At 44.7% G+C, this 23,353-nt stretch overlaps 1 protein-coding gene across 3 annotated transcripts in view; it reads left to right on the top strand.

The window, feature by feature from the left end:
* Positions 1 to 7,959, top strand: part of MEIS1 (Meis homeobox 1) — a 129,078-nt gene extending 121,119 nt beyond the window's left edge. For 2 of the 3 annotated variants that reach the window (XM_037126281.2, XM_037126282.2), the window contains 3 exons: positions 2,708 to 2,766; positions 3,851 to 3,940; positions 6,426 to 7,959. In XM_037126281.2, coding sequence (XP_036982176.1) covers positions 2,708 to 2,766; positions 3,851 to 3,940; positions 6,426 to 6,709 — 433 coding nt within the window. In that variant the 3' untranslated portion in view covers positions 6,710 to 7,959. Of the gene's footprint in view, positions 1 to 2,707; positions 2,767 to 3,850; positions 3,941 to 4,219; positions 4,316 to 6,425 lie in introns of all 3 variants that reach the window. The other variant, XM_037126283.2, reaches the window with a different exon arrangement.
* The last annotated feature ends 15,394 nt before the right edge of the window (positions 7,960 to 23,353 follow it).

Below are 23,353 nucleotides of genomic sequence, written 5' to 3'. Positions count from 1 at the left end.
TTTAAATTACCCCAAGGAGTTGTCCTGGCGAAAGCATTTTAGGTCAGGTAAGGCAGGAGCTGCTAGAATGAATGGACTGTCCATAGAACGAATGGACTGTCAGGAGGGGTGGGAAGTACTGTATCAGGAACAGTCCGGTGGAGGCTACCCATCTATCAGATGGGGATATCAGAGAGGGGATCCACATCAGTGACCAAGCCAGGTGGCCGTTAAAGCCCCTTCCAAACGCGAGGTACAATTTTTCTCTGATTTCATGGGTTTAATTGTCATGGGTTCAAACCTGAGCTTGTTTTATGAAGTGGTCTTTGGAAATCTGAGTGTACAGATGTGAAGGAGGCAAGCTTTAGAATATAGATCACTGAATCTTCTTATGCATAGCTTTATCTTCGTGTACGCAAGCAGGATGGTCATCAAAATTCTTAGTCTACAAAATGTTCAGTCCTGCTTATTCTTGGAATCAGCAATAGAGTTGCCACCAGTGGTGACTGGCTCAAAACCAGCTATTTATGTATTTATTTATTTATTTACTTATTGATTTAGTTAGTTTTTAGAGAGGGGAAGGAAGAGAGGGAGAGAAACATCAGTGTGTGGTTGCCTCTCACATGCCCCCAGCTGGGGACCTGGCCCATAACCCAGGCATGTGTCCTGACTGGGAATTAAACCTGAAACCCTTTGATTTGCAGGTCGGCGCTCAATCTACTGAGCCACACCAGCCAGGGCAAAACCAGCTTATTTTTAAAAATCTATGTAGTTCGGGATATTCTAGATGGGTAACACAGCAGTGGCCATGCTTTGGTTAGGACATTAGAGGCGTAGGTGCTTGCTGCCATTAGGTTCACCAGCTGTGTGTCATTCAGCAAATGATTAACATCTCTTGGGTGACATGTGACCTCAAATAAGTAAGTGACTTCCCTGAGCTGTGGTTTTGCATCTGTTAGAAGTGTGCTTCCTATTTGTAGATAAACAGTATAAATCATATCCACAAAAATATTATGCTTTTAAAGGGACTTTAAAAAAGTTACCAGAGTTCCTTCCCGCTAAGACCCTGCAGATTACCGACAGTCCCACAGACGAAGAGCTGGGTTTTGCTCTCTTACCTGTGTTAGCTGCTACGAAAATTACTGTTGGTATATGCAGAATATTAATATTAAATCATTTTCTAATTGGTCATGCAGTGAAGGCAGCTAATGAAAAAGCAGATTTTTTTTTCATTTTAATTGGCTATTTCACATAGTGTTTGTGCTACACCTGTGCGTATAATGAGACTGGAGAATTAGTCTAACCTTCTGCTCACATGATTCCAATTTCCATGGTTTATACAAGATAATGGTAACCTGATTTGCAACACAATTTGTTTTAGATCCTTGTTTTAAATATTTTTATTAGCAGTTCAGGGACTTCATATCCAAGAACTGATATGATATGCATTATCAGGAGTTCACACCAACAGTGTCCTTTTAGTTAAATTCCACCGTTGTTATTTTAATTACCTCTCAGGTAATGAAGAAACAAGACTGTAAGATACTGAGAATCTTAACATATCAGGAAGTATTCACTTTTATTTTAAAAATCTGTCCCTGTCTGTTTAATAGTTTGTGTTTGGGGATCTATTTTCCTACCTGAACTAGGGAGACTTACAAACTAGAATTCATACTGGACTGTGAATTCTGTATTATTAATAGTGTATTATTAAACTTTTAATTGTATTTTTATGTGCTGCTCATGTTCAATATATTCAAATCTGAGCTGAGAACCGAAAGCGATTTACTATTTCAGAATCTAATATGTCCCACTCATTTTCTGTATTCAATATGTAATTCTCAGTATTACTCAGTACAGACAGATTTTAAGAGTTAGAAATTTCACACGCATGGCTTTGGATAGCTTGTATTAATCACTCTTGGAGAGCCAACAAAAATTGTAAGGAAAATCTCATTAAGACACTTAAGCGACTTAAATATCTTAATAAGATGTTCATTATAAAATTTCAGGTCTAGCTGGAGAAAGCAAGATTATAAGTTCAATTACTGTATAGCTGTGACCTTGCCTTGACCTCAGACTTTGCATAAAGAGCAAAAAAAAAAAAAAAAACCACCCCAAGAAATCTCTACAAGGAATGCATTTCTCTGAAGTCCCCAGCAGTGTGGGTTAGTGGTGATAAACTCCAGACATTCCCTCATTTGATGGTGTGCTGCCATCCCAGTTCATTATCTTAATAGTGGGCATTAAAATAGAATTAGGTTTGTAAGAGGTAGGGAAGGTTTTGATAAAAATTGTAAAAAAGAAGTCAGGGAACATAAGATTGAAATGTCACTAATTAGGAGCGGTAACAGATGCCCTTACGGACATTTTGCTCTCTCCACTAAATTTCCCCCACCCCTCGCAATTGAAAAGAGTGGTGGCCAGCTAGTATTGTTTCCTGAAAACTCCCCTAATTCCCCCATGAAAAGATGAAATGGAAGTGTCCAACTGTGGTAAAACAGGCAAACATAAATCAACTCAGAAACCCCAAGCCTATGTACTCAAAGGTCACCAGGGGTTGCGGGTTTTGCAGCAGCGGAACTGCACAGAACAGGGGAGAAGACCGTTTTGCCAAGATCGGGCTTTGCTCTCACTGCTATCCATCTTCTCTTCCTCTACCCCCCCATTCTGTTTTGTTTTGTTTTGTTTTAAGATATAATGATTTGCTCTGCTTTCTTGGTTACAGGTTTATTAATGCCCGGAGGAGAATAGTGCAGCCCATGATAGACCAGTCCAACCGAGCAGGCAAGTCCCCCATAGTGACTGTATTCAAGTCACGCAAGCGAAAACCATCCTCAAGCCATTCACCGGGAGGTCCGATACCTGGTAAATAAACTGGGAGTGAGTGCTAGGAGCGCCTGGCAATTAAAATGAAACCAGTTTCATTTCATAACAACACTAATCAATTTAACATCATTATAAAATGTTTGGAGAAGGTGGGAAAAAAGCCAACAGAAAAGTAACTCTTAAATCATATGCTCAGTTACAATATTCTTTGTACACATTCAATATATTAATGTTATTTTTTTCTGAGTTTGCCTTCCCAGCTCTTTCTGCTACTATGACCACTCCCTGGTGCATGGCTTGGTGTGGAATTGCTGTAAACTTTATTACCTGTCAAAAGGGCAAAGGGGTCAGGATCGCTTGTGGGACTCAGTAAAGTTCAAAGACATTCAATGAGGTAGAGCTTTTGTGTGCTTTAATAACCCAAGGCAGCTTACTTCTGAAGCAGCTTTTCATGTACAGTTAAAACATGGGACTCAGGTAGTGGTATAAACACACAATTCCTATTTCTCAGGCCTTGTCCTAGTCAACTTTTTTTTTTGTTAATAACAGCTTTTTGATTTTTAATCTGAGCTTAAAATGGCAGTACTTCTATGGGATCCCAGCTTGCAGACCTAAAAATCCAAGAAACATCTTTCTAGGCTTTATTTCTGTGTTGTAACACACCAGCGAGATCAACAACAGTATTTACTAGGGGTGATGTGGGTCTTTACTTTCCTCGGAAACACTGTCTGGTCTCAGAGGGAGCGCTGTGGAAAACTGTGTAAAGTGCTACATTGAGTCACTGCATGTTTAGTCGTATTCCTGGAATTTTTTTTCCCTTCAACAACCGTTGTGTGAGCGCCAGGTGAAACCCAAACATGGAGTTTCCGTATGTTCACTATTCTGCAAACAGGGTTTTAAAACTTGGTCAGAGGTATGGAGAGCTGAAATTTAACTTCAAATGTTTTAAAATTACATCCGCCTGGTATGTTCTCTCTGTCTCTGGCTATTTTATTCTCTCTTGGAGACTGTTGTTAAGAACTTGTGTTCTGCACTTTTATAGTAAGTCAAGGAACACCTTATAACCCCGACGGACAGCCAATGGGAGGTTTCGTGATGGACGGTCAGCAACACATGGGCATCAGGGCACCAGGTAAGGCTGTTTTGGGGTTGCTTCTCATTGGTAACTCCGAGAGTGTCACTCCCATCAGCACAGGTAAATCCACTTCATCCTTTGCTGTTATCTCAAGCTGCCTGCCTTGCCTGCCATCTGTGCGTCTAAGTATTGCAGAGGGGAAGCCAGGATCTTTACGCACTGAAGATCTCACTGTTTCTCAACCCTCTGGAATCTATTTTTTTAAGGGTCTTTTGGCACTATCTGTTGACTTTGCTCATTTTCTGGCCTCTTCTTGGATTTTTATCTCCCTTCTAGGACCTATGAGTGGAATGGGCATGAATATGGGCATGGAGGGGCAGTGGCACTACATGTAACCTTCATCTAGTTAACCAATCGCAAAGCCAGGGGGAAGTAAGTACAAATGGGGTCTTTGTTTTCACTTTGTCCTAGGAATATTTTTCCTCTTGCATTTTCTTATGTTCTCCTTGCCCATAGCTTCATGCTTGTTCATTCCTTTCCATTGAACTCCTGGTTTCTTGCTTCCTTCATTTTCTCTTTGGTGGTGATCAAGCTTTTAAGCTTATAAATACTGTGTATGATGTACATTTATCCTGTGTGTTGCTATTATACAGTACTGACCACATGACAAAATAAGAAACAGTCAGGAGGTGGGGGAGTGGGTTGTCATAGCAACAGACTGATTTGCAAAATGTAAGCAGTCTGCAGCAGTGCAAGGAGAGGAAAGAGCATGTCCCCAAAGTGTCATAAATCTGTCTAACCGCAGTTGATGCATGAGTTACATTTCTACACTAACCTGCAAGACACGGAAAAGCCAAACAGAGACTTCTTTTAGGGAAAATAAACACTAGCTTTACTTAGGGTAAGTAAAGGCATATTTTGAGCTTCAGTCAACCAAACTTTGATTTTTTTTTCTTAGTTTATTCCTTTGTCTGTCCATCATAATGGGATTACGTGTGGCAATGGAAAAAGGGAGAATACAAAATAGAGGTGTGCACAGCAGGCTGCGGGGCTTAGCCTAGGCTAATTGACTATATCCAAATTAAGTATGCCATCACTCGAAGTGTGACAAATGGATTTGACTTATTCAGTATACAAAAATAGAGATCATTAATGCAATCTTCGGTGGCAGGCCTAGTGGAGTGGGCCTAGGAAAACTGTCCCAGATTCTCCCTCTTGCATTTTCTCTCCAAAAAAGACACTCCAGCCATCCGTGTTCAAACAACTAAGACTGTTTTGAACACCAAAGCCCTGGTTCGCTTTCTAAATTACCCCTGATGGCATTGCTCTACCTTTGTTTCTGGAATTAAAATCAGTTAGAGCTGAGTCTTGGTTGTGTCTCTGATTATATTAACACACTATTTAAAACTGCTGCTGAGGCCAAGGGTAATTCATATTGGTCTTCCTCTCTGGGTGTGAGGCAAATAAAAGTTTAACAATTAGCTCCTGAAAACATTCCACTGAACACAAGAATGCAACAGTCTTATTACCTCATCATGGAATTCTCTAGCTAAGTTAATTTAAATATTGTTTCTTAGTTTCTGGGTCAATTAAATTTAAATGATGTATTTTATGCTTCGTGACCAATTAAATTAATAGGTTATTACAAAAAATATTATCATCTTTTTTGATTAAAGAGCTGTGGGTACAGTATATTTTATAAGCAATTTTCATTAGTTCAAAAATGTTCCTTTAGGCTAGATTAAGCAGCCATTCATTGCAAGAGCCTGGAGACCTTATTCGAAGGTGTTCATCGTATTCACAGTACACTATTACTTAGAACTAAAGCCAATTGAACCTACTTAGCAATAGCGTTATGCCTTTCACCCTTGATGATTATGGAGCTTATAGCTCTCAGAAACAATACACCTGTCAGTTTCCATCAACTATAGCAATCCATGCAGAAGACAAGAGGCCTCTCAAAGCAGGAGGGGTATTGTTTTAGGTTCAATTTTTCTTATTGTTCTCAAAATCATTGAAAGGTGGGCAGGGTTTTGTACAGGCTTTCTTTCCCCCAGCTCTAAGGAATCATGAGGAAGGAATTCATTGATAACTGTTATGGTTTTGTTTTGTTTTAATTTTCCAAAAGTATGAGTTTAGCTAAGTAATCAACCTTAGTGAGCCTATCTAGTTAGTTTCATGTGAGATGTTTCATGACTGTTGCAGGGTACTCTTGTACTCTTGGTAGAGAATATCCCAGGGAACAAAAGTGCTTTTTTCAGACCAGACCTCAAATAACAGTTTTGTTTGTTAAGTAAACAAGACCTCAGTAGGCTGACCTGGTACAATGACAATGAAAAAAAAAAAGTAGTCACAAAATGTGAGTTTCCAGCACAACATTTCTCATTTTATTTTCTTCTATATGAATGAAAAGAATATTTCACAGAGCCATGTTCCCTTAATCACAGTGTCCCCTGCCTTTCATAGGATTGCCATAGCCAGAACCACACTATTGCTTTTTCATAATATTTTCTTTTTGTTTCTTTCTTTTGAATTTCTACAGGGCTGCAAAGTATGCCAGGGGAGTATGTAGCCCGGGGTGGTCCAATGGGTGTGAGTATGGGACAGCCAAGTTATACCCAACCCCAGATGCCCCCCCATCCTGCTCAGCTGCGTCATGGGCCCCCCATGCATACGTACATTCCTGGACACCCTCACCACCCAACAGTGATGATGCATGGAGGACCGCCCCACCCTGGAATGCCAATGTCAGCATCAAGCCCCACGGTTCTTAATACAGGAGACCCAACAATGAGTGGACAAGTCATGGACATTCATGCTCAGTAGCTTAAGGGAATATGCATTGTCTGCAATGGTGACTGATTTCAAATCATGTTTTTTCTGCAATGATTGTGGAGTTCCATTCTTGGCATCTACTTTGGACCAAGGAGCATCCCTAATTCTTCATAGGGACTCTTAAAAAGCAGGAACTACCAACCGAAGTCAATCTGGGGGACATGCTAAATAACTATATAAGACATTAAGAGAACAAAGAGTGAAATATTGTAAATGCTATTATACTGTTATCCATATTACGTTGTTTCTTATAGATTTTTTAAGAAAAATGTGAAATTTTTCCACACTATGTGTGTTGTTTCCATAGCTCTTCACTTCCTCCAGAAGCCTCCTTACATTAAAAAGCCTTACAGTTATCCTGCAAGGGACAGGAAGGTCTGATTTGCAGGATTTTTAGAGCATTAAAATAACTATCAGGCGGAAGAATCTTTCTTCTCGCCTAGGATTTCAGCCATGCGCGCGCTGTCTCTCCCTCTCTCTCTTTCTCTCTCTCTCTCTCTTTTTCCCTCTCTCTCCCTCTTTCTAGCCTGGGGCTTGAATTTGCATGTCTAATTCATTTACTCACCATATTTGAATTGGCCTGAACAGATGTAAATCGGGAAGGATGGGAAAAACTGCAGTCATCAACAATGATTAATCAGCTGTTGCAGGCAGTGTCTTAAGGAGACTGGTAGGAGGAAGCATGGAAACCAAAAGGCCGTGTGTGTAGAAGCCCAATTGTCACATCGAGCATCATTGTCCCCATGCAACAACCGCCACCTTATACATCACTTCCTGTTTTATGCAGCTCAAAAACATAGACTGAAGATTTATTTTTAATATGTTGACTTTATTTCTGAGCAAAGCATCGGTCATGTGTGTATTTTTCCATAGTCCCACCTTGGAGCATTTATGTAGACATTGTAAATAAATTTTGTGCAAAAAGGACTGGAAAAATGAACTGTATTATTGCAATTTTTTTTTTTGTAAAAGTAGCAGTTTGGTATGAGTTGGCATGCATACAAGATTTACTAAGTGGGATAAGCTAATTATACTTTTTGTTGTGGATAAACAAATGCTTGTTGATAGCCTTTTTCTATCAAGAACCAAGGAGCTAATTATTAATAACAATCACCGCACACGAGTCTCAGCGTTTCTGACGGAAGCAGTTTGGGTTGTACAGTGACGCCAAGTCCGGTTGTAGTTGTTCGAGTGCAGTAATGAAATCTGAACCTAAAATAAAAACGAGATTATTTTTGTCATGCTGACTCCACTGCTTGAAAAATTTGTTTACTGCCCCCCCTAATTTTGATGATTAATGCAGTAAATGTAAACATGAATCTTAGCTCCCTAAGACATTATATATATATATATTTGAAATTTTTTAACCACAAAGCAAATTATTTAATAATAGTTACTGATTTCTTTAAGCTGAATTAATGAACTAATATCAGAACATTTCAGGCTAAGGGCTCTAAACTAACTATAGACTCATTACATCCGACAGAATTACTCATCTAATATCAGTGAAATTATTCTTGCACAGAATGGCAAACCAAGTGCAGAGTTAAGTATTTTGCTGACGATGTTACCTATGATGAGCAGTATATGTTTATAAGGAAATTAACTACATGAATTGAAGAGACCAGACTTCAAAATCTAATTTTTACAAATACGCTCTGTGTTCTCATTGGGTAACACTGGTTATTAACTAATTTTCCAGAACAGCTGTACAGAATTTCTGCATGGCAGCCAGCTAAATAGCACAAAATAACATGCTTAAGCTGGAAGAGCTTATAATTTTATTTAAATAAAATTGCTGCTATAAAAGTGCTTCCCAAAGCTAAGGAAAATATACAAATATTTTAATTAAGGCAAATTCATTTTTTAAAATCAGCCTTTTAGCAGTGATTGCTTTGTAAACAAAGGATGGGCTGGAGGAGAGCTCCTTAAACGCAAGTCTGACATTCGGGCCCACGTCACTCTATAAACCTGCCCTGAACAATTCTATTTTCTGTGTGAGAAGGGAAACCAGCTGTGGGCTGGGTTTACTAGGTGACGTGTGATTGACTGACTCACCTGCGGGAGCAGCAGTGCGCACTCTCACCTTTTGTTTATGGGGCCTTGTTTCTCAACACGTGGACACGCGGAATGAGAGAGCCAGGCTCAGGCTTCTGCAGCCTCCCGGCTCAGCGCCCTCCACCCCACCCCACCCCACCCCCACCCCATAGATGGGATTTGTTTAAATATCCCTTTGGACCCGGTGGCAATTCTTCCTTTACATAAATAGTTCCTATTAGTGAGATACTTCTCTTTTGATAGGTGGTTACTAGCCGTTAACAACCATTTATTTACTTTAAAAATTAATAATAAACTTTATAAACTAACCATCCATGTGCCCCTCCTCCCCAGTACATGCCTGGGTGAGCTGGTTATTTTCAGCCTTTATTCTTGAGGAAGCTCTTGCTGGGTCGGGGAGGGAAAGAGAGGGGAGGAGGGAGAGAGAGCGCGAGCAAAAGGACACACGTGAAGAGGAGTTAAGGAATATGGAGGCTATGAACAATCAAGATCATTAGTGCCCCGTGAATTAGAAAAAATCCAAAACACACTATGTTCTTTCCTTGACCGCCCCCCCCCCCCCCGTGTGATGGTTTTGTGACAGCCTCGCTCTCCGCGGGTCCTTTTTTTTTTTTGCCTGGACACCCCCCCCCCCCCTTCGTGGCGTTTTTGCTCTTCCTCTGGGACATTTTAGAGCCGGTTCCCAGGTTACTGAGGACACGTCCCCGAAAGAGGGAATTAACAGAGGTGCTGAGCGTTTCCGGTGTTTCTTAAAAGGCGAAACCAAAACGCCCTCCTCTACACAAGGGCACGCAATCGTACCTGCTTCGTATTTTTATTTGGGAGGAGAGCACTGGCGGAAGGAGATTACCTTTCGGTATAATTTAAATATTTTTTCCAAAAAAAATTAAAAATATTTTACCCTATCATATTTAATCAGCTGTAATTATAACACATTCAAAATGAATAATATGCCTTGACAGTATTTTTATTGTTATTGTTCATTGCGTGATGTTCTAGTGCTTTAGAAGCACAGGAAAGAGAAGTAAACGCGCTACAAATGGGGAATTACCCTCGTTTAGCATTAAAATTCATTTAGATAAAATTGCCACAAACATTTAAATGGGAAGATTAGTTCCCCCTCACGCCTTATTGCACTCGCTCAATGGTTCCGTTAAGAACATTTTACACGTTGGAAATTCCGTCTTCTCAGGCGGCTTGCTGTTTCCTAGTTACCCACATTCAAAGCAACGGCAGCAGAAGCGGAGGCAGCGGCGGCAGCAGCAGCAGCAGCAGGAGGAAAAAAAAGTTTTGGCAACTGGTCTGCGATTCATCGGCGGCTGCGCCCGCCCCCCATCACCTTCCCCACACCCACGCCTCTCCTCCCGTTCTGTAACTCGCAGAGTCCAGTCCTGGAAGACACGAGTGGCCTTGCTGTTTGGTATTAGTATGCAATGTTAAAATACGAGGAACTATGAAAAAGCCAGCCTGTCTCCCAGTCTCCCCTCTCCCTCTTCTGCTCTGAATGGAGAGTTCACTTTCCAAGTGCCGAGTTTCTCACATCTCCGACTCGGAGCCCAAGGCACGTTTTCTGACCTTCTTTTCTGCCAGGACATTTCCAGGAAATTCACCGCTGCTCCTGGCTTGTATTAGAAACGTGTGAAAGTATTAGTTTGAGAAGCCCCTGCATCGTCTGGCTTCTCCCTCTCCGCTCGCTCGCTCCCTCCTCTTCCTCCTTTTCCCCTGTTCCGCCCCCTCCCTCGCCGCCTCCCCCTCCGCCCCTCGCAGAGCCGCCGGACCCGAGGAACGTCGGCTTCGACTGCCACCTTTTGGGGATTTGGAAAAACGACTCGGTAGGAACGGGAGGGAGGCGGAGGCGCGGAGGGTGGGGGGAAAAACCCCTTATTATCCTGTGTCGGAACTGGCTCCCTTAATCTGATGCTTAAATATTTGATGTGGAAAAATTACCCATAAAATTAGTTACTAACAATTTTAAATTGAAATCACTTATCGAATTATAAACGCATTAAAGCTGTATGGATGGTATTAGGAGTTCTCGGGAGGCGGCGGGTGTCTCCTTGCAGTGCGCCCGGTCGGCGAGTTGCGCCCGGGGGAGAGGCAACCCCGCGGGGCCCGGGAAGCGGGTGGGCAGGGCGCCGCGGCGCCCCAGGCACCGGGTCCCCCCTGGGGGTTCAGTGGGCGGCCAGGTCTGGTCCGAGGCTCCGGCTGGCTGGGTTCGCGGGGGCGGTGCGAGGCTGGGACCTTGGCGTGGAGGTGCCTGTCCGAAAACTTCGCGGGGAAGTTGAGAGGTTTGCAAAAGGGAAAATACAGCCCTATCCTCCCCCTCCCGCCCGCGTCTCCCACGAGGCGCACAGAATTTGCGCCCGGCGTTGGTTACTGTGTGCAGCGCCCCCCACCTTCCAAGTCTGCTATTGGGAAGCTGGAAGGCGGTAGCCGTTGGCCTCAGGCTAGGCCGAGCCCGCGCCGCGACAAAATCCCGCGGGCCTCGGGCGACAGTTACGAGGAGTGCAGGCCAGGACGCGGCTGCCCTTGTCTCCTAAGGTGCGCGGCGTTCCGGCCTGCGCCCGGGTACCTGGGTGCACAGGTCTCTGCTCAGAGGCCAGAGCGTGTTGGGGGCACTGCTCCAGCACCTCCAGTAGCCTCCTACTTCCTCTCCACCACAACAAGAAAGTTAAGTCTAAGGGGGCTGCTGACTTTGCCTCTGGAGACGAAGCGACCACAGATCTGCGCAGAAGATTGTGGAGAGGCACCCCCTGGGGGATATGGGTCCCTTTCCCTGGGAACCGCTCAGGGGTGCTTTGCAGGGGACTAGAGGCTTCTTGATGACCTCTGTTCCGGAGTCTCCCGGTGGCGCTGGGGACGAGACCCCGAGAGCTTGGGGTCCAAAGGCACTTGGGACCTGGGCAGGGTCCGCCAGGTGGGCCAAGACTGTCTGAAAGGCGATTGTCTGAAAGACACAGTAGGGAGCCGTGGGTAGCACCTCGATGCCTTAAGCAGGAGCTCCTAGGAATCACTTACTAAAATCTGTGCAAACTTTCCCCTGCCTTTCGGATCCCAGCAGGCCCTCGGCCCGAGTGGATCTGGCGCAAAGCTCCTGCGTAGGCGCTTGGACGACGGATGGAGTGGCGTGGAATTGGGTAGTGGGGTGACTTGCTTGGCCGGGTATTTCCCCTGGTCTCACTCCCCTCTCCCGTGTACCCCGCACCCACTTGGCTGTTAGGCGGCCCGCAACACTCAGGGTGGCCAAGTGTAGAGTCCACGGGAGGCTGGTCATTCCAGAGCCCTGGAAAGAGCGGCGAGGGAGAGTAGGGGATCGCCCCTTGAAGGAGGTGGCTGATAGCTGGGGGTGGGGGTGGACTCCCTTTTTGGCCCAACCTGCCGGCCAACGCGTCAGGAACGTTCCCTCGCGAAGGCGGAGCTGGAAGGAAAAACAAAACACATTGAGCGATCGGTTTTCCAACATTCGAGCTTTTAAAAGTCCTTGCCTTAATAACGGGTACCCCGGGGTCTCAGTGGGGAGATGGGGGGGCATTTAGGGTCTCGGTTCCTGCGGACCGCGCTCGGGGGTCGCCCTCCGCGCGCTACCTCCGCCCGCCCAGCACACTCAACCTGCAGCCGGGAAACACTGGCGACGAAGCTCTGGAGAAAAGAGATTTAGTTTTAAGCCAGTCTCCCATCGATCGGGTCGGTAATTCTTACCCCTGCCCACTCGCAGATACACTCACCTCTACCCTAAAGCATTAAGTTCATTACCCGAGCAATGATTTTAATCTGCAGGCGGAAAACGAGTCCTGGGACTTCGCCGATTAGGGAAGCAGTGAATAAAATCACCTGCTCACGCACCCGCGCGGCCGGCTCCTCCGGGTGGGGGCCCGCAGCGGCAGGGAACGCTGCGCCGGGGTCCCCCGCCGCACGCCTGGGCGTGCCCGCAGGGTTCAGGAACCCAGCGTCTGCTTTCCGCGGGTTGGCGACCTCGTGGAAGCGTGAAGTTGCGCGCGCTCGCTTTCCTCCTCCCCTCCTTTCTTCTTTTCTTCTGCCCCCGCCGCCCCCTTGCCCCCCGCCCCGCACCTCCGCGCTCTCTCCCTCCTCCCTTTCCCCAAAGTGGAGAGCTCCCCTTCTTCGAGTGGCCTCAGGCTCTCTCCCACCCTTCGCCGCAGCCCGCAGATCCCGCACTGCCTTCCCAGTAACCCTTCGCCTTTAGCGCCTGCCTACTTCACCCACCACCCTGAACACGGGTGGGTGGGATTGCTCAACGAGGCCCTTTCGAAGCCACTTGCTGAGGGCACCCTGGGTCTTTGAACAGCCGGATTCTTGGCTCCAGGGGAGATCCCCACACTCGTTGATAATTTTACCGAAAAGAAATCCGGTAAAGCTTCAAACACCCCTCTAAGCCTCCGGTTCCTCACCCCACCCCACCCCCACGCCTGCCTTGGCATCGGGCAACGTCTGGCACAGCGAGGGGGTGGAGGCGAGCCGCGCGCTCGCGCCCTTGCTGGCTGACCCACGAGGCGCCAGCCTGTTCTGGAGACTCAGTTTCCACCAGACAGTCGTGAAAGCGGGGGGAAATACAACGCAATGGCCGTGTCAGTCCACGTTCCTGCAACCCCCACGCCACCCCAATCTGATTTCCAAGACGTGAATTTTCAGGGAGTCCCAAACTGTGAACAGCTAGCTTTGTGCGTTATCTAAGGGGGTGGGGGTGGGGGTGGAAGACGGGGAGACTCCCACCGCCCGCTCCAGGCTTTAATGTCTGAAATAACGAAGTGCCTGTGCGGCAGCTGCTGCTAGAGCCAAAACTAACTCTTTGGAAGACGGAAAAGAGTGAGAGGCAAAGAAAGACTGTTCATTTTTTTTCCTTTGGTGCCGTTCGGGATGTCATCTGTTTCCTTGGCGACTGTGTTCAGCCCCCGGAGCCCCTGGGCTCCTGGATTGTTAGGGGGGAAAAAGCATGCTATTTCTGCACCGTCATTTATCACTGTCACCGCATAATGATTCCCCTTGCAGCCCCTTATTGATGTTTGTAATTGCATTATCTCATAAAGGAGGATGATCAATGAAACCGAGCCGTGCATTCTGGGGTCAGAGGAAGCCAAAGTACTGTTTGTTCCCTCTAATACAACAAGTACTCATTATCTTTAGGTCTGCATTCAAAAAATGATCTGGTCTGGGGCTGACCCTGTCGGACATCCCAACACTTTTTAAAACGCGGTTTGTGTAACCTTTTGCTTAAATGCTAAATCAAGTACCTGTCTTGCATTTCAACGAAACAAGATGCTAAACCGGAATGGGAAAGGCATTTTTCTTTCTTTTTTTCCGGGAGGGGTGCAATCGTCTGAAGATGCACACGGTTTTACTCCGCAACTGTTTTAGTGATATGTAGAGAAAGCAACTTCTAGGACAAGAGATCCAAGTTATCTCATGGATGAAAAAACTGGGATGAGGGGGTAAAGGTATCTGGGAGCATTTAACAAGGTCGGTACTAAAAGATCAGAATAAAAATCACATCCGGTTTAATTAATAAGACCTATAAACTGAAATAACTCCCCATGATTCTGCCCTTGCTTCTCTCTTTTACCGAGTCATATCTCTTAGGTGTAGATAAATGACTTCTGTGCCTGCTCAATTCTCACAACAACAATAATGAAATCAGTTGCACACTGTATCTAAAACTGTCTACAAACTCCAGAAAATAAAAAGAAGTTCATTTGTCTATGAAAGGCAAGTATTTGGTTGAGCAGAAATGTCCCAGTAACACTGAATGGAGTCCATGCAATCCCATGAAAATCAAGTCATCTTGTTGCACTGAAGTCAATGAAGAAATACAAAGGAGGAAAGGTCCCAGTGTAATTTTAAACTGAATGCATTATTGGGCTGTCAAATCGGAAACGTGACTGTGTGGCTGGAATGGGGGGAGCAGGCACCAACCCAGCTCACATTTGACTCACAGGTTTTAGAAAGGAAACAAGCAACCCAGGTGGGGTTATCATTTTCATTTGTGGGAAGAGGCATAATGGAGACAATTCTAATGAATCATTTCCAAAAAGTAGGGCGAATCCTTCAAAAAACCAAATTAAGCAAGGAGCTTATTTTGAACGTTTCAAGGCTGTATTACCAAAAGGAAGTTTCTAGTCTTCTGAAGATAAATTCTCCCATGTTACTAAGACTATCAAAAAAGAAAAGAAGAAAAAAAAAGAAAAGAAAATGACTAAGTCCAGGTGTTTATTTTTAAAGTTCTAGAAATAATTCCTAAATTAACAATATAAATCAATATTTTAAATAAAAAGATCTAAATGAAAAGCCTTCACCATATGAGAAAAATGAGTAGCTAATAAATTAGAGTGTGTTCCGATATTTGACACCTTGACATAAAACCTTACATCGAGTGGTAACAAAACAAAGGACTAAAATATTCCCGTTTTGAAAAAGAACTTTAATGATAACGCTGAGAAAAGTTTTGACTGTGTTGAACCATCATTTAATTCTTCTCTGGAAGGCAGACTCTTCTAATGGGTATTATTTTCCTAGGAATTCTGTCAAATCGCTTTGCGAGAATGTATGTCTTGTATTATTTAAATACTCTGGCAGTTTCATTCTTTGAAAATGGTCAAACTGAAATGTGTACAGCCACACATATATTTAATATAAATGGTACCTTGTTAACATGAAATATTAAAGGGAAAATAGAACTTTGGGCTTTGTAGTTGAGATAGAATTTTTTGAGCGTCATACTCTGATTTTCAAAACACAAATAGAACCCCTTGATTTTAACTAATCAGCATGTCTTTCTCTTATTTGGTTGGGGATCTGGCATCCTGTACATTTTCTATTTTTAATATTTAGTGTTACAGCCTACGGTTAAAATAATGAAAAATTAGTCTCGTTTCAGAAATTATTTATTTATGGAAGGAACATGATTAAAACATAAACACACACACAAACTGCAGCTGCAACAGGAAAAAAAACTTGATTTACGGTTATTAAATCTTTGATCGCCATGTTAATGTTTCTTTTTCTACCTTTCATTTGCATTTTAATCTATCGAATCTTTACAATTTTGCTGCCTCCTATTTCAATGATTGATTACAGATCTGAAATAAGAAAAACCAAGCCTAGCTTTTTCTTTTTCCTTTCTTTTCTTCTCTTTCTTTTTCCTTCCCCCTCCCCCCAATCTCTTCCCCCTGGATAGATTTCTGAAACTTTCTCTCAATGCCAATGTAGACAGGACAAATTAATTCTCCTCTTTTAAATGTCAAAGATATAAATAAAAAATGTTTTCAGCCCCAAACGTGAATATTTTCCCAGCCGCTTGTTTTCGAGTCGTAAAAGAGCATCCCGGCAAAGCGCAATTAACAGACACACACACACACACACACACACACACACACACACACACACACACGAGGCGTGGATTTTTTTAAAGGACGTGCTGTTAGTGAGTTCAAGAAAGGTGAGAAGTTCATCTCCCCTGAACCATCACTAGCCTGGCCAGCTCCTTTTTCACACCCACTCAGAGATTTGGCCCGGAGTTCTGTTTGTTATCTAAGTCCTACAAACAAACAAAAACAAGCCTGGCGGGGGCTTGTGCTGAAGTTGATTTCTTGAGACAGGCAGTCTAAAGACAAAAGGGGAAGCGACGCAGGTCTGTTTGTTTTCTTTCCCGGCTTACCAACGCTCCTTCGCCCCCTTCTTCCTCCCACCCTCCCCACACTCCCTCCCCAGAGGTGTGCCACTCCGCGGATGAGACGGTCATTCGCTGACCGCTTTGCCCACATGCGTCACTTTTCGCGGTGGCTGCAGGCAAGTGTGGCGGTGGGTCTGCAAGGCGTCGGCGGGACGCAGGCTGGGCTCGTCCTGGCAGCGGGGCTGAGGGCCCCTGGGACCCTGAAAGGCTCTCGCCCTGGACGGATTGCTCCTCCAGCGCGGCCGGGGCCGGGGCCGGGCCCGGGTGAGAGCCGCGCACCCAACTGCCCCGGGGAGGGGTGGCTCCAGGTGTGCGAGCCGAGGCCTGCGGGCGGGCGCGCGTGCGGACCTGAAAGGAGCCCCGCCGCCCCCGCCCGCCTCGGCGCCTGCTTCCCGGGGGCTAGGCTCCTCCGGGGGCTTTTACTGCCCGACTAAGCGGAGGAGTCAGCAGTTGAGCGAGCACAGACTTCTCAGGCGGGTCCGGGCTGCTCGCGCGGGTGTAGCGCGCGGAGGCCGAGTGGAGGGCGAGCGAGAGGCGGCGGAGGCACGTGCGAGGGACCCCACCCCCGAAGCCCGTCCTGGATCGGGCACGCCGTCAAGATTAAGGGTGAGGGCCTGGGGCGGCAGATCTGGCCCAGGTGGTCTCTCCAACCTGACCCTTGGACCCCAGGGCGTGCCGGCCGCGGAAGCCCAGACCGTCCTCCCCGGGCCTGTCACTCGGCATCGGCGTCGCCCCCTTTCTCCCGGAGACCCGGTGGGCGCCTGCCCCAGGGGGGCGATCTTCATTCACGTGGCCGCACCAGGCAGTTAAAATAGAGGAGATGGGGCAGGGGGTGGGGAGAGGACATTTGATCCCGGCCAACCTTTTGTCTTGAAGCAGATTAGGCAGCCTAGAAATAGGAGGAAAAAAACAAAAAGTCTAGACAGGAAAACTTATTGTGTTCACCAAATAGAAAAATGAACCAAGCGTTCTGGTACCTCAAGGGGCGAAGATAGATCCTGGTAGACGAGTGGGAAGACAAGACTGGGGAGATTTAAAGTGAAAGAAACGACAGATTATTAAGAAAGTAATAGTATGGTGTCCCGTGTACTACAGTTTTATTGTTGGGTAGTAACTACCCGACTTATTTATTGCCAGGGCTATATAATAGAGATAATGACCACAAACTCAAGATAGATTTTTAGGCGCCCGGCCGGACGATTCTTTTTTATTTAAGACGGCGAGTCTGAAAGGCGAGCCTCATCTCCTCCCCTCCTCGAAGATCCGTCTTGCTTTCTACCATATTATAAGCATGACATGCAAATAAATAAGCGCCGCTGGGTTTGTGTGGGGAGGCCTGCAGGATTTATTTCAGGTGGGAGAGGAACATATACGGAATATGAATTTCCACAGGAGCTGCGGAGTGATTCCTTTGCTCTCCCTCTCCGCCGACCTCTCCTCCTGGTCTCCCTCCCTTTCTGTGGGAGCAGAGAGGGTCCCCTGATAAAAACATTAATGTGTCATGTCTCAACTCCCTGTTCCTTGACATATAGATCTGGGGAAGGACTAGGGGCGATGAAAAATGCAAAATGCGTCCCCAAAGTAGGTCGCCTTGCTGGGACTGCTTAAAGAGATTCCTGCCGACAAAGGGAATGGTGAGCTGTAATTATGACTTCCAGTAGGGGAGCAGTATAGGAAGTATGTTAATATCATTTTGAAATTTGCTAAGTGGTGCAAAAAGTTGCTGTCCCAGATCTGGTGTGGGCCCTCGCCCTCCGGATAGACCCCAAGGGGAAGTGCCTGGCTCTTGGGACTTACTTGCCTGCCTTTCTTGGCCCTCAAAGTCTTTCCCCGTAAACAATCCCATAGTCAGGTGATGGAATTACAGATGACCTTGCTGTTGACCGCCAAGGTCAAAAGGGAGCGGGCGGCCCGAGGTGCTGGCACCATCTGACGCAATGGATGTAATAATAGTCACCGGGCTGGCCTGTAACGAGGAGGCCACCGAGAGCTTCTCGCCTCCCACCTGCGCTCTGCGAGACCCAGGCGGATCCGGAGCCTGGCAAGATGAACTCTCTTCCTCATTTGGGGGGTATATTCCGACATATAGTGTTTCAGTCTCACAATAGCCACTTACATTCAGAACTTCTTTTGATCTCTGTTTAGCCAGAAAGAGGAAGAAGAAGGGGGGGAAAAAAAGCCTGACAGTGAACCGTGATGAAACAAACAAACAAACAAATAAATAAGAAAGAGAGGCGCAGAGGAAACGCGAGGGGCGGTCCAGCTGGGTGAGCCAGAAAGGTGTGTTCTGTCGGGAGAGACAGGGACCTGGAGGCAGCCAGAAGTGGAAGGGGCGGGAGAGGTGAGGAGAGAAAGCAGGGAGCCAGCTGCCAGATGGTAGGGAAGAGGCTGGTCCTGCAATTTGCTGGTTTGTGTAAGGGATGATATGAGGCTGAGAACCAGAACGCTCCTCGTCAATCTTGTACAATATTGGTGTCATTCAAGCACAACTTTATCTTTGAAACGGAATATCTGTTTCAGTGATTTCCATAAGCACATAAATTATAATCTTCAGAGCCTTCAATATTTCTTTAGGTACTTTATTAAGTGTTATTGCAGAGGCCATTTATGAAGTGAATGATTCAACTTTTAATCTTCTGAACATTAAAGTGTATTCCACTGAGTTTCCTTTTTCAAATAATCTAAAATAACAAAAAGAAACTAAGCTCATTACATGAAAAAGTGACAAGCGTTTTACTCTCAGCCTGGCAAGTTGCCTTACTCACTTCAAAGGATGATAAACTAATTGTTTCCAGAGTTTATAAGTAATTAAGCTATTATTTCAGGGGAGGGGTTCATGTAACAGTTTTATTCACGATAGAACTTTCTAGTTAAAATAGCCAGAGAGAAGTCTCCAAAAGTAACCAGATTTTAACAATTAAAAAATCAGCTGCTATTGTGAACCAGACATTTTTTACTTTTAAAAGCATGGGGAAATGCAGACAAATCTAGTTTCCTTCTGATCGGTGGAGGTCATTATGTGTAATTAATGCTGAGAGGAAAATGAGCATGGAATGGCTTCCAAAGATGGAGACGTCTGTAACTATCAAGTGAAGTTTTAGAAAGTTAATTTTGAAAAAAATCATTCAGCCCAATTCCTCTAATAATATCAGGTAGGAACATAGGTCCATAGTGTCCTTTTAAAATTCTGCCGAACTTAAGTTCTGAACTTAACATTCTGTTGAACTTAAAAACTTAAATAATTTTAGATTTTAAATCAAATGTTGGTGCCTAGACATTAAGAACTAATGCCGGGGAATGAAGGCTAAGTGCTTGAGTTTCTCCAGTTTTGCAACAGAGAAATGTACTTATTCGCCCTTAGATTAAAATAAAGAGAATACTTTAAAAATTTTTGCAAATCTACTAGAAGTCAAACAAACATTTCTATATTTCAACTCATATTTGCCATTTCACAATAATTAGGTTTGCTCTAACTGAAACAATATTCATTAAAGGAAAAAGACTTTTAAAGAAAGCAATGAACTATTTTGTTAATTTCAGCAAAATATTTTGACACTGTAGTTCAATAGACATACAATTTATGTATGTAACAATATACTATTTTAATGTATTTTCCATCAAGATGGTATCAACTCGGTTTTTGGTTTTAGAAAGAAACCCGTTTCATTGTCACCTGAGGAATTAAAACACTTAGAATTTTCATGTTTGAAAGAAATATCTTTTGAAGAATAATAGCAAGATACAAATGTGAAACCCCATAAAGGACTATAAAACCCTATTCGAAGTAAAATAGATTTTCTGGAAGTTGTTTGCAAAAATTGGAGTATGTGCTGGTCCAATATCCACCCATCTCACCAAAAAAAGTGGGAATTGGCTGTAACGATCAGTACAGGGGTGGGATCTCAGCACAGCAAAAATTATCTAAGACATAGTTACTTATGTCAAATAAAATTCCTCCAGAACAAAAGTCTGGAGTTTTCTGGAAATTGTATATAAAACATTTTGTATGATTAGTGTCATTGCTGTTTTGTGCAATCTGTGTAAACTGTGGCAAAAGAGAAGTGTCATAGTGTCACAATGTCTATTCAGGGTTTTCTGTGCTGTGTTTTCCTTCCAACAGACTTTTATTAAAAGCAAAACCCAAAGTCCCCTCGTTAGCAGTAATGCAGTCGCAATTGTCTAACACCATGTGATAGTTGACCTTCTGGACACCAGGCACACTTGGATTCACTTTAGGACACTTAGCTGTTTAAACTGACTTCATTATGGAAAAACAATGGTGACTTTGTTGTGACTGGCACCTGCAGTATTTCACGCAGCACATGGGCCACACCTTGCCAAGGCAGTCACCAGCATGAATCACCCCAGCACAGAAGATATGCTGTTTTCTGGTTTCCTCACACTAAAAAATATTGCCACATCGAGGGGTGCTTTAGTAACTTTATGTCCAAGTTTAATGGTTAAGGATTTTATTATGTATGTTGAATTCAACGTGTCCATAATGATACAGTCCGTATGAAGAACTGCTGTGGTTCCTTACCTATGCCCAAGTTGGAAAGGGTCCTCTAGTGAGAAGCTTGGTGGGGGTGGGGGTCCCTAAGTCAGGGACGTGTCCAGGCACTCTGTTGAGTAATCCTGATTCTATTGCTAGAATAGGATGTAATTTATCTTCCATGAATCGTTTTCCTAATCTGTAAATGGTATTCGTATATTTCTGTTTTGTCAATCAATCACTTTGCATTGTAGGAAATTGCTGTAGATTTGATTGAATGTCATAATAAACTCCCTCTGTCAAAGAATTTCAAATTTTCTTCCAGAAAAGTCCTGAATCATAAGAGAATATTTCTCTGTCCTCAAAGTTCTCAGGGTCTCTTAGAATTCTGAGATGCTTTCCTTTGATTTTCCCTGCCTGACTGCCAGAAATAAAATGACAGTGCCTTACTGTTCCAGAGCATTTGCTGAGAGTGATTAATACCTTTATTAAGTTCTTTCACTGAAATAAAAGGTGACTTTCCCACCAGTGACTGAACTGTGATTCACAGACAGTAAAACCACGTGCCATACTCCACGGAGAAGAGCAACACCCCTTCTCTCATGAAAAAATCCACAGATTTGCTAGTTTCATTTAAATTCTGTGTTATTCTGGTCTGGATTGTGCCTTAAGTCTCCATGTATTTCTGGCATATTACATCAAATCCTTTTTAAGATGGACAGAATTCCATGTGATGCATTCCTGTGTGTACACTTTAAAATCCTGACCACCTACTGTACACGGAGCAGTGAGCGGTACACGGGTACACGGGGCCCACCGAGGTTCACAGGACACCGGCTCTGCCCTCAGGAGCTCACTGGGTGGTGGAGCTCATAAGAAAAACCTAATCCAACCCAAAGCAGTGTGTTCAGGTGCCCTGGGCACACAAAAGTTAAGTCAAAGACCTGGAGGAAGGCACCCCCCAAAAGCCTTTTTGAGGGGCTGAGGTGAGAAGGGGTAAAGACCAGGAAATAGTTTTACATCTGTGTTCAACCAGGAAAACAGACACCACTCTGACTGTGTGCAAGGGCGAGAATTTAATGCAGGGAGTTGGTGACACAGGGGACAAAAGAGGCTGTGCTGACAGCCAGGCAGCTGTGAAGCAACCCAGAGCTGAGCACTCACAGGAAGCAGTTGTTGCCCCAGGTAAACTAGAGGGACAGGAGGAGCAGGTGAGTACTAGACTCCAGAGGACAGAGCCAGCTGGTGGAAGTGTAACTGGGGCGGGCACGCCCAGTGGGAGCTGGAGCTATGGAGGAGATGAGAAAGAAGAGCATAATGTCGGAGTCCTTCACTTGATAACATGTCACCACTACCTTCTTTTGGGTAAAAACAGCAAGAAAGCAGCAGACACAGAACCTGGCAGGCACAAGAATAGCCCTCCTGAAATGCAGAGCAGAGCGAGGAATGGCTTTGAAGGCAAACAGTCCCCGAAGCAACACAGCTTCTAGGCAGATGTTACCCTCTAGCGGTCTTCTTATTTTTCTTTTCCAAGTGAAGAGTGTTATTGTTAATTTCTGAATGTACTCAGTTGAGAATGTTGAAGGGGGAGAAGAATGTTCCAGGCAAGAGCACTAAGTTGGGAGAGAAAGTGGCTTACTTAGTTTGCCAGTGTGGCCAGGTAAAGGGGCAGGAGGGGGACATTGTAAGACATGAGTTAAACACCGTAACAGCTAAGAGTGTGGAATAACCAGTGACTTCTGCAAACGCTCGATCTGTTAGCGATCATTCGTCCCTCAAAGAAACACAGGTGGGTTCCTGGACCACCTTCGGTTCACTTATACTGTCCTTTGCCTCAGCCACAAAGCCAGTGAGGACATTGCTCCTCTCATTTTCATCAACAAGTTAGAGATCGTTCATTACTTCCGAGGAGACATCCCTGTGACCAGTTTCGTGTTCAGTAGGCTAAATCAAAGATTTTCTCTACTCCTGAGTAATAGAAATAGCTCAATCCATGACCTCACAGAGGTCAACCTCATGAATAATAGCTTGAAGGAGGTGGAACACAAACTAGGACGCTAAGAACCAGTGAGAAGGCTGCCGTGATAACAGTGGGGAGTGAGGCTCAGAGTGTTGAGTAAGAGAAGACATTTAGGAGACGGAGCTAGTGTGGATGAGGTAAAATAGTAGATGAAAAAGATGGCGTGCTTTCTGGCTTGGAAAGTGGGGAGATGGTGGTTTCATGCGCTGGGAGAATAACTTTAGAAGAAGGGGCACACTGGAAAGCAAGGTGGTGACTTTGTTTCAGGCACTTTGAGCTTCATATACTTGTCACGATGGACATGCTCCTTGGAGGATGAAGCCACAGGGCTGCATTTCAGAAGACAGGACTGGGCTGGAGGCAAAAATTTGAGGAGCCACTGGA

This window comes from Artibeus jamaicensis, unplaced genomic scaffold (genome assembly GCF_021234435.1).
Source record: "Artibeus jamaicensis isolate MK-2021 breed Jamaican fruit bat unplaced genomic scaffold, CSHL_Jam_final contig_3174, whole genome shotgun sequence".
NCBI classification, from domain to species: domain Eukaryota; kingdom Metazoa; phylum Chordata; class Mammalia; order Chiroptera; family Phyllostomidae; genus Artibeus; species Artibeus jamaicensis.
The sequence above is the reverse complement of the archived record's forward strand: the minus strand, read 5'-3'. Positions and strand labels throughout refer to the sequence as shown.